This window comes from Miscanthus floridulus, chromosome 3 (genome assembly GCF_019320115.1).
Source record: "Miscanthus floridulus cultivar M001 chromosome 3, ASM1932011v1, whole genome shotgun sequence".
NCBI classification, from domain to species: domain Eukaryota; kingdom Viridiplantae; phylum Streptophyta; class Magnoliopsida; order Poales; family Poaceae; genus Miscanthus; species Miscanthus floridulus.
The window spans coordinates 3,514,207-3,525,957 of record NC_089582.1 but is presented as its reverse complement, the minus strand read 5'-3'; the positions used below and the strand labels follow the sequence as shown (position 1 = coordinate 3,525,957).

Below are 11,751 nucleotides of genomic sequence, written 5' to 3'. Positions count from 1 at the left end.
GTTACAGACGCAGATGCTCACATACATGAACGCGCACTCACCCCTATGAATGCATGCACGCACACTCTATCCCTATGAGTACCTCCGGAGAACTGAGTTGGACCGACAAATCTCGAGATTGACGAAGTCACCATAGACGCCTCGCTGTCGACGGGCACGTCGCCTACCACTGAAAGAATTGCGCCGTTAAATCTTGGAATAAATCCAGGAAAATACGAGCACTCGTGTCAAGTCGGGGACTTAAACCTAGGTGGACAGGTTCCACCACAAGGAACCCAACCAGCTGAGCTACGCTCAATTCGCAACACATCACTTACTATTGAAACAATAATCATTAGCTAAAAAACCATGTTAAGTAGTTCGAAACTTAACCAAAGTGGGTAGGATTCACCACATGAAACTAGGGGCATGTTTGGATGGCTACATGAGCGGATGCGTCTAAACTTTGTAAGAAACGTGTTTGGATGGATGGTTCCACTATAGCCTCTTCTTGCTTGTATATGCTTGTGCATATTTGCATTCCCGTATGTTGGATCTGCTCATACGCCCAATTTGAGCTTCATTGCCGAGCCAGGTCCGACAGATGCACGGTCCATGCGTCAGTCTCACAGATTAGACAGATTACATCTGCTTATGCTGGCAACCAAACAACATCTCAATATTTTTTACAACTGCTCATGCAGTTTCAACACTCTTTTCTAAAATACAGTTCTACTCAGTCTACACCCCCACAGCCAGGGTATAAGATGTAGCCTTCATCCGACAACCAAACACAATACAACTAAGCGCCATTTGATTGTTGATTCGCAAAGTTTTTGGTTTCTTTCCGTTTTCCTCCTTATTTTTCTTTGCATCAATATTGTGGCAATAACATGCTTCTCCTCTTGATCGTCCATGCACATATACCATTGTACAAATGACCACATTAGCTGTTTTCGTAACAGAACAATAGCCAAATTTCACTGACCTTGATGCCTGTTTAGAAAATCCGTGCACCACAGTACGTCACTACTCAATAAACATTTGTAGGGGCGGCTAACGATGGTTTGTAGAGACAGCTCGGCCCGTCGCCCCTACCATACCGTCTCTACAAATCATGCATTTGTAGAGACGGTTCCCAGACCGCCCCTACAAATCGATTTGTAGGGGCGGTCGTAGTACCAGCCGCTCCTATAGTACCGGTTTGTAGGGACGGTTCAGTCTAGAACCGCCTCTACAGTACATTTTTTCGTCAAAAAAAATTCAAATTTACAATTCAAATTCGACCAGAACATATATATATATATATATATATATATATATATATATATATATATATATATATATATATATATATATACATACATATATATATATATATATATATACATACATATATATATATATATATATATAATTTAAATCTGACCAGAACATATATAATTCAAATCTGACCACAAGCACAAGAGCACAAGGTGTTGGTACTGAGGATTTCTACCTAAAACAAAAAGAAATACTCAAGCAATGCAGCAACACTTGTGCTTTTGCTCGATACAAGCTGAAACCTATTATATCAGTGAACTAGCAACTTAACTGGGCATTACAACAACAACCAAGCCTGTAGCAACTGAACTGGACATTGCAAACATAAATATGAACTGAGCTGGAGAGCCCTGCAATAACATAAATCACCGTATCAATTTCTAAACTCTGAGTATAATGAAACAATCGTATATTTGTGGGGGCATAACTTTCATCAATTAATAAAGGGCATAACTTTCATCATACAGAGGCAAGAATATTTGTGGGGCTAAGAATGGATGGTCACATCAAAGGGGCACACTTTCTGGTTAACAATGATCATACTTAATTGAGTACTGGAAAATTGTTTGAGCCAAAAACTTAAACTGTTGCTGGGAACTAATCCAACAATAATTAAATTGTTCTATGTCCTGCATGGTTTGATATGCTAAATATACATCAACGACTAACCATAGTACACACAATAATTTTCGGTTACATAACCACAGAAGATTGCACACATCACCAATAAAATGAATCTGAGATCCTTGGCTTTAAATTCCCAAAATAGCACTGCTTTGCGGCATTTTGTATCATTGCTCGATTGCATAATCAGATTACAACATAACATCAGGTTTCACTTCTAAAACCAACCATGTAAGCCATTTACAATGTTATTAGCTCTAAGAAACAAGAGTACATTACCTATTACTAATGCTGATAACAAAATGTTTCTTGTTCTTATCAGCCCTCGTAATGGTCCTACCTGCACCTGCAACCGTACAAAAATGCCTACAGAATTAAAGGCAGATGTCTTTTGCATCCAAGAAAAAAGAATTAAAGACTTTTTCTTTTTTAGTTTCTGGCTTCTTTCATAAACAAGGGAATGCAAATTGTAATGACAAATAACTGTTTTATCACACATAGCAACAGCTGACAGAACTAACCCCCAAGTGAAGAAAAGCTTGTGATAGAAAACTTGAAACACTTCCTAGCCGCCACCGCGTGCTCTCGCCGCCACGGCCCCTCGCCGGCGTCGAGAGTACAGACCACGCGTAGTACAGGTACAGCCTTGGATGACGAGGGGAAGGAGACTTACTTTGGCGCCGGCGGTCAAGCAGGTTATACGACCTAGACCGCATCCAGATGGCATTGGGGAAGGAGATGAAGGTCGACGTCGCAAGGAGGGGCGTGAAGCTTTGTCCAGCTTCGTGGCCATGGCCGCGGAGGTGTCCCGGAGACCGACACCGGTACATGGCGTCCAGAAGGCCTCCCCGCTGAAGTCCAAGTTCTGGGCATCGGGAGGTGATTCTGATGAATCGGAAGAAGACGAACTGAAGGTTCACAACCCTTCCACGCCGGAGTTCGTTAAGGAAGCCTTGGACGCCGGCTTCACGATCGATCAGTTAGCTACGGCGAAACAGGTTCTAGACACAAGTAAGGCTTTGTTACCTCGCGATCTTCTTCTGCCCAGGGCTATTGTTGAATCTTTGATCAAGAGGAAGCTCGTTGGCGAGCCATGGCAAGGGCCGCTGCCCGCTCCGCGCGTGTCTCCGCCAAGAACGCTAGGCGACTTCCTTGCCAAGGCCAGCCATCGTGACCTGGGAACTCGTGGCGGCTCGGGAAAGTCTCCGCGGCACCCTAGATCGCCAACGAGGACTGTTCCAGCGAGGTCACAGGAAGATTCAATTTTTTTTGAAAAAACGAAAATCCAGGATTGTGATACGTTATTCCATCCGCTTCCTCGTTCGACGCTATGGACCGAGGCCGCGGTCACGTGCGCTCGGATCGGTGCGGAGGGGGGAACGGTGCGTGCTTTCTCTGGATGTGCTGAATGGGTGCAAATCGGGTCAGGAAAGTTTTTTCGGCCCACGAAGGGACTGTGTGTGTTATTCAGGAGGACAGGGACGAGGAGAAGTCCTATCGTAACTAAGCCGTCGCCAGCAGCATATACGACGCCATCGCGACCTTCGTTCGCAGACGTCGTGTGAGCAGGCAAACAGATGGCGGCGCAGGGTTCAGGTCATGGCGGTGATCATGGCGCTCGTGGAGGAGGAAGGGGGGTGGGGTACAACCCCGGGTTGCACCCGGGTTTCGACCCAGGACACGGAAGAGGCCATGGCCGTGACCAGTTTCCCCCGTGTGGTTGAGGTCGGGGTCAGGGATATGGTGGCTTTGGCTACTTCAACCAGGGCTTTGGCGGGGGCTGGGGCGGGAGTCCACAGGGCGGCAATGGAGGAGGGTTCAGCGGATGCAGAGGTCGTGGGGGCTGGCCAAACCCTAGTCGTCCCCGCTACCAACCATCTTCGTCGCAGGAGCTAGGATGCAGCCACATGCCGCAGCAACCAGCAGGGCCACCCCCTCTCCCAAACTCGATCTAGGGGGGAGGCGCTGGTAGGTGCGCAGGGGGCTGCTCCCCAACCGACACCAGCAATGGGGTCATCTCGCAGCAGGCGACCTCGACTACTTCGAACAAGTCAGCACCGGCATCAGCTGAAACCCTTGCGACATACACTGCCCCACCAGGATCCAATTCTACAGTTATTATGAGTGATGTGCCAGAGTTATCCCAGAAAGGAGGAACTCAAAAAAGCAAGGGTAAACCTCACTGCTATCGATGCCACACTAAAGGGCATACGATTTCAGTTGGTACGGCTGTTCTTAGTTGTGAATTATGCTTTGGTGATCATGTTAAAAAAATATGTCCAAATCTAAAGAATTTGAACTCTACTGCTATACCTTGTGGATATGTTGTAGAAGGCCTGGGCTTTTATTTCATACCTGTTGTTGAGAATCCGAAAATTGCTTCTGATGACAAATCCGCTGTGGTACGTGTTTTGGAGGGTTCTTTTACTGTTGACCAGTTAGTAGTGGAACTTGACAAACTACTGCCTAGGAATAGTTGGGTGATTGAAGAGAAAGGCAACGATGCTTTTTTCACTAATTTCCCATCTTCTGAAGTGCTAAACCACATGGTGAATTGGGGCCCAATGGACACAAAGATAGTGAAAGGAAAGATTTGGTTCGAGAAAGGAGCTGAAAATGATGTTTTTAAATATGAGATTGACAAGGTTTGGGTGCAGTTCGGAGGGCTCCCAAAGGAGTTACGGGAATTTCCTATTATCTGGGCAATTGGCTCAATTTTAGGGGTATCTCGGGCTGTTGATATGAAATTCACAAAGAAATATGGCAGAGCAAGAATGAAAGTAGCAGTGCTAAATCCTGACCTCATCCCAAACCTTGTGGATGTAGTCATTGTGGATTTTGTATATGAGCTACAATTCAGAGTTGAGAAGGATATGTCTGATGGTGAGCCCCAAGTCATTGACATGGACTCTACCATGGACGAGGACAAAGCCCCGGAGGAGAAGGAACCAAAAAACATGGATCATGATGCTAACAAAATAGGAGATCCATCGGCTGGTCAAATGTCTGATAGGCTGCCCAATGCCTCAGTTGCGCCAAGTGGGCAGCATAAGAACAAGGCGGCCGCTGGTACACCTACTAACCATCACCTGGGCAATATCACGACCAACCAGTCGGTCCTACCACGGGCCGTTGATACTCAGCAGAGCATGGGGGTTGGTACAGGTGCAGTACTCCAGCAGAACTTTTCAGGACATGTCTCAGTGGAAAAGAAAAATGCAAATAAGCCAGTTGTGTTACTATCTCAGACTCGAATGACTCCTGATGGTACTGCACAATGGAAGGCTAGTCTGTTGCAGTCTAAAAGTGACTCTGGCCTCCTCAAAAAAACTAAGGCAATGAGTGGCGGGGTAGTGTCACCAGTGAGAGCTAGCAAAAGAAACGCGTCTACTCCGGAGCAAGACTCGTTGGAGAAGGCAGCGAAGTTAAAAGCACGCAAAAATTTGGAATCATCTTCGATCAAAGGTAAAGAATCACAGCCAATTTCTTTTGATGCTCTTGATGATTCTATTTTGCTAGCTTCTACTAGTGCAGTAGGAATTTCACTCGGGGTTAATGAGCATGAGGTTTCCTGTTCTTTAAAATCTTTAAAAGATGTGGAGTCACATAGACTATCTGAGTTTTTTAATTTAGAAGAATCTAGCAAGAACCTAGTGGATGATGTCTCATCTGTTTGCTCTTTAGAGGAAAATATGGATTTAGATGCTTTAAACCTCATTTGTGCAGAGATTACTGAAGACCTAGGTGATGGGGGTTGTGATCCTTTGTGTCTACAGACCCCTTTATCACATTACAAAAAATATAGGTCCAAAATTAATGAAAAAAAGCTAAAAGTCAATCAAATGAAAGGAATTTTCTGGAACTGCAATGGTTTTGCTGACCATAAAAAGTATAGATTTCTGTCTGACTTGACAAAAGAAAAGAACCTAGATTTCATTGCCTTATCGGAGACCGAGAGAGCCAATTTTCCGCAATCAACTTTGAATAATATCTGCGCTGGCAGAGATTTTCTTTGGCATTGCATGGCTCCAAGGGGTCGGTCCGGTGGTATGATGCTAGGTATAAACCCTTTAATTTTTTACATTGGTCAGATAGAAGAAGGGGATTTTTTTATTCGGTTCAAGTTGAGACACAAGGAGGTTGATTTTAAATTTAATTTAATCTCGGTTTACGGCCCTGCTCAATTAGATCTAAAAACGCAATTCTTATCCGAGCTGGTTAGAGTATGTTCAAAAGACACCCTACCTATTGTTATAGGTGGTGATTTTAACATTATTCGTAGTTCGGATGAGAAAAACAATGAAAACTATAGTGATAGATGGTCTTTTCTGTTTAATGCAGTCATTGACACGCTAAATCTTAGAGAATTAGAGCTGACAGGAAGAAAGTTTACTTGGGCTAATCGCGTACAAAATTAGACCTTTAAGAAACTAGATAGGATTCTAGTTTGTACGGATTTTGAGTCTAAGTATCCGCTTTCAACTGTGGTTGCTTTGAGCAGAGATATTTCTGACCACACTTCACTGTTATTTAGCACAAATAGTCCATCTTCGACTTACCAACCCCAATTCAAATTTGAATTGAGTTGGTTGCTTAGGGATGGTTTTTGTGACATGGTGCGAGATGTTTGGCTTAGTGTGATTGTGGAGGGCAGCCCATTAGAGAGGTGGTAGGCGAAGATCAGGAGACTTCGCTTGTACCTCAGAGGCTGGGCAAAAAATGTGAGTGGGGCTTATAAGAAGGAAAAAAAGGAACTGTTAGACAAACTCGATGAGCTAGACAAGAAGGCAGAAATATCTTTGCTTAATCAGACGAAACTAAATCTTAAACATGTGTTAAATGAGAGATTGGTTGAACTGCTGCGTGAAGAGGAAATTAAATGGTATTAAAGGGCAAAGGTAAAACATCTACTGGAGGGTGATGCTAATACTAAATATTATCATCTGTTGGCTAATGGTAGGCATCAAAAAACTCGTATTTTCCAATTGGAGGATGGCAACAATATAATAGAAGGTGATGCTCAACTAAAACAGCATATTACCAACTATTATAAAAACCTGTTTGGTCCCCGGGAGAGCTCTTCTATAGTGTTGGAGGAGCACCAGGTCCAAGACATACCTCAAGTCTCTGATCTGGAAAATGAGTTTCTAACTGATGTGTTTTCTGAGTTTGAGGTCAGAGCAGCGGTGTTCCAGATGCAACACAATAAGGCACCAGGACCGGATGGCTTTCCACCTGAGTTCTATCAGGTCTTCTAGGATTTAATAAAAGACGATCTGATGGCTCTCTTTATGGAATTTCATGAGGGAACTCTGCCTTTGAATAGTCTCAACTTTGGTACTATAATTTTGTTACCAAAGAAGAAAGATGCGAAAGTCATTCAACAATATAGACCGATCTGTTTGTTGAATGTTTCTTTTAAGATCTTTACCAAAGTTGCGACTAATAGACTGTCTACTGTTGCCCAGAAGATCATTAGACCAACACAAACTGCTTTCCTCCTAGGAAGAAACATCATGGAGGGCGCAGTAATTCTCCATGAAATGATTCATGAACTCCACTCGAAAAAGCAAGATGGAATAATCTTTAAAATAGATTTTGAAAAGGCTTATGATAAAGTAAAATGGAACTTTTTACAACATACCTTAGCGATGAAAGGATTCTCTCATAAGTGGTGTTCTTGGGTATAGCAGTTTACACAGGGAGGAAATATAAACATTAAAGTGAATGACCAACTTGGTTCCTATTTCCAGACAAAAAAAGGCGTAAGGCAAGGTGACCCAATGTCTCCAATACTATTTAATATAGTTGCAGACATGTTGGCTATACTAATTGCTAGGGCCAAGGAAGCAAGCCAGATAGAAGGGGTCATTCCTCATCTTGTCCAAGATGGTTTGTCTATTCTACAATATGCGGATGACACAGTGATCTTTATGAGTCATGATGTTGAGAATGCGGTAAACATGAAATTGATACTAAGCACGTTTGAGCAACTTTCGAGGCTCAAAATTAATTTTCATAAAAGCAAAATATTTTGTTTTGGTAAAGCAAAAGAGCATGAGGTTTTCTATTCGTAGTTGTTTGGGTGTGGGGTGGGTAAGTTTCCCTTTCGGTACTTTGGTTTACCTATGCACACTAACGAGGCAACAATTCTATGCCTCGTTACAAGATGTGAACTTACAGGGAGAAAGGGATTTGTTTGTTTGGGCATTACATTCATCTGGTACATTTTCTGTTAAATCTATGTATGCTGTACTAATTAACAATAGGATCAGAGTGTCACAAGATTTATGGCAGATCAAAATTCCTTCAAGAATAAAAATATTCTTGTGGTATTTAAAAAGAGGTGTGATCTTAACCAAGGACAATCTTGCACGACGAAGCTGGAATGGTGATACGAAATGTTGCTTCTGTCACCATCCAGAAACTATTCAACACCTTTTTTTCAATGTTATTATGCTAAGTTCTTGTGGCGTGCTGTACACTTGATGTTTGGGTTATCACCCCCTCAGTATACATGATTTATTTGTTAATTGGTCTAAGGCGGGTGGTAACATACATAATTCATTGTTATTAACTGCAGCGTCAGCTTTATGTTGGACAATCTGGTTAACAAGAAACAAAGTAGTTTTTGACAAATGCAGACCGAAAACTTTTTTTGCAGGTGCTATTCAGGGGAACCCATTGGCTACGGCAATGGGCAAGGCTGCAGCGGCGTAATGATCTACGGGATCAGCTGATTCTTATTGGGCAGCATCTGGAGACATCACCATTGCACTTCTTTAATTCCAATGGATGGTTATCGACTAGGTTTATTGGTCTTCATTAGTCAGAACTTTACTTCCCGCTTTGTTGTTCTAGTGTCTACTTGTAAGCTTGTGATCCCTGTGGGTTGTGTGCTGGTCGCTGTACCGAACTTTGTAATAATTGGCATGATTCTACCCTGAGGTAGATGAAGCCGGATATAAACTATCATTTATCTAAAAAAAAGCAACAGCTGACATGGCAGTAATATATAATGAATAAGTAAGATCACCTGCAGCCCTGTACAAGCAATATTCATTTGTATATATATACATTGCAGCCCGCTCAGAATAGGTGAAGCAAATGAGGACTCATGCCTTAACTTTGATAGCAGCTCACACCTAGAAAAGTAGTCATTAATTATTTTTCATTAATGAAACAATAACTACATGCTGGAACTCATTTTTCCTACATCCAGGGTCACTACCAAATCTAGTACAAATGCTGCATTAACAAGAGCTCTACTAAATCATATGAAAACAAAAGAGACTAGGCCATTAAGTATGTGACAGTCTTACTGAAACTAACCTTATAACCTTAACATGATTCAATTGGCACATGCCCTCAGATCAGTAGAAAATCCAATCCCCTCGACGAGATGATCTCCTGCAACATTGGTGTTTAAATTGAGCACTAAAATAAAAGATTTGGTGCAAGAAAAAACATCAAGCTGATATAAATACTCCGTAACATAAATGCATGGTATACAGTTCCAAGTTAAACTAAGTTAACATGCGGAATGCAATTTTACATGATAGAGTAAATCAGCAGCAGTAGCAGGCAAACAACAATCTTTTCTATTTCAATGGAGTTGCAGTTGCACATACAGTAGTGCTAGCGGAGTAAGTACTATTATTGTCTATAAATGGCACACGGAAAGAATGCCGTGAATGCATACACTTTGATGTAGTATCCTGCAACAGAAAATAGAAGGTTTCCACTTTTCAGAAAAAAATAACACTAGAAGTCATAGAGGAAATCAATTCTCTAAAAAGCATTATAACTTGCAGCATACCTTAACACACGGAAAGTCATTTCTTAATTTCCAATTAGATGACACTTTTGGGTTAAAATTTACCAAACAGACTTATCAAAGAATTACTAATTCTGCAAGTTCGTCAAGCCACGAATAGCCATCACGTATCAGTTATCAATTCACTGCATTAGAGCAGATCTAAGTGGGGAAACGCATCCAGGCAACCTAAAGAGAAGGAATATCAACTGTATGGATGCAAATTTGATCATAGCAACTCCTGGAAGAAGTGCAAGCCTATGCTAGACTGCCAGAACAAGTTTAATAAATCCTGGCTCAAAATTTCTAATCTTATATAAACAGCACACTGTTTATCACCCGGCTGCCTTCGTGATAGCTTCTTCACCAGAATTATAAGACAGAGTAGGCACGCCCACACCCATCTGATCCGTTTTCAATTTCAGTTCATACCCCCATCCGATCAGTTTTCAGTTCATACCCTCATCTTATCAGTTCCATTCACACGTGTATCGAAAATAAATTGTAGGGGAAGCTGTCGAGCACAACAGCAACTAGGAAGCACACAAGAGCAAAAGAAAAATAGCCAATGCTTATGTTGATTCGACAACAGAAGTCACTAGTACCAACCTAAGTGGGTAATCCAAAGGCACGCCGTTTAGGCATGAATTCCAACCTCTCTTATTGCAATAGTGTTGTGTGGACATTTACAGATCATCTAGAATTTCAGAACACTCAAAACTGTTCTCTGTATGAGAAACCACAATTTTCCCCAATCTACTCACCTGCACGACGGGGAACTGGAGCAACCACCTCCGACGGCCAAAATAGTGCCCGGCGAAGATGGATCCAAGCACGGCGCCTCGGAACCCGAGCCAAGCGACGGCCTCCCACCCGGCGTCCTCGGGTAGCATCGCCGCGGCGGCGCCCACGTAGAGCGTGCCGGCCGCGGCGAAGAGGGCGGCCGCGAGTGCGCTCCGCGGCAGCGGGGGAGGCCGCGGGTGCGGGGACTCGGTGAGGAGGAGCGTGAGCGCGAGGAGCCCTGTGGCGGCGAAAGCGAGGAACGGCTCGAGCGCGAGGAGGAGACCGGTGGGGATGCCGAGGAGCGGGTGGCGGCGGCCGCGCGGGGACACCGTGGGGTGGAGCGCCGAAGCGGCGGCCGAGACCGCGGCTTGGAAGGCGAAGACGGCGAGCCACCGCTGGCCGACGGCGTCGCGGGGTGCGCACTAGATCTGGGAAAGAGAGGGCGAGCGAGAGCTGGGAGAGAGAGAGAGAGCGCGATGGGTTTGTTTTGGGTTAGGGTTTGGGGGAGCTAGTTTTGTTTCGGCTGGGACAAACTTTAGCCGTTTGATTCAGATCAGGGGCTCTTGTGTCATTTGTAGGATATATACTCAGAGTCAGCCGCCCATACAAATGCATTTGCAGGGGCGGTTTCTAATTCAGCCGCCCCTACAAATATTTTCGCATATTTTTAAATATTACTTCTGCATATTTTTTTTAAATGTGTAAATGTGTATATATATATAAATGTATAAATGTAATAAAAATAATTTGCTATATTTTCCCACACACATAAAAAATTACTTGCTTATATATAGATATAATGATATATTTTATTTTGTAAAATAAAAAAAATAAAACTTGAATTTGTGAACTTCGAATTGAATTTTAAGACAAAAAATGATCTAAAATAAAAATATTGTAAACATAAAAGTTGTAGAACTCATCAAGATGTAGAACTTATATTTTGGTCATCTTTTCATTTGACAAAATTTGAAAAGTTCAAATTTTGAATTTCAATAAATGGCAACTTCAAATAAGATTTTGAAAACTTAAATGATTTCAAATAAGAAAGTCATGAACATAAAAGTTGTTGAACACATCACTATCTACAACTTTTATTTTGATCATCTTTTCATTTGATAAAATTTGAACAGTTTAAAATTTGAAATTCAATAAATGACAACTTCAAACAGGATTTTGAAACCTTAAATGATTTCAAATAAGAAAGTCATGAACATAAAAGTTAT

At 42.5% G+C, this 11,751-nt stretch overlaps 1 protein-coding gene across 1 annotated transcript; it reads right to left on the bottom strand.

The window, feature by feature from the left end:
- Nucleotides 1-1,410: 1,410 nt before the first annotated feature.
- Nucleotides 1,411-11,140, bottom strand: LOC136542985 (uncharacterized). The gene is made up of 4 exons (XM_066535581.1): nucleotides 11,060-11,140; nucleotides 10,507-10,947; nucleotides 9,259-9,336; nucleotides 1,411-1,652 (listed from the first exon to the last, which is right to left on the bottom strand). Exons 1-3 carry the CDS (start codon nucleotides 11,138-11,140, stop codon nucleotides 9,295-9,297), a joined length of 564 nt encoding a protein of 187 aa, XP_066391678.1. The 3' UTR covers nucleotides 1,411-1,652; nucleotides 9,259-9,294.
- Between the last annotated feature and the right edge of the window lie 611 nt (nucleotides 11,141-11,751).

Coding starts and splice junctions, on each gene's coding strand:
- LOC136542985 (XM_066535581.1), bottom strand. CDS start 11,140: ATGCATTTGTATGGGCGGCTGACTCTGAGTATATATCCTACAAATGAC. Junction 10,948..11,059: donor ATCTGAATCAAACGGCTAAA/GTTTGTCCCAGC, acceptor TCCCAGATCTAG/TGCGCACCCCGCGACGCCGT. Junction 9,337..10,506: donor TCCAGTTCCCCGTCGTGCAG/GTGAGTAGATTG, acceptor CCAATGTTGCAG/GAGATCATCTCGTCGAGGGG.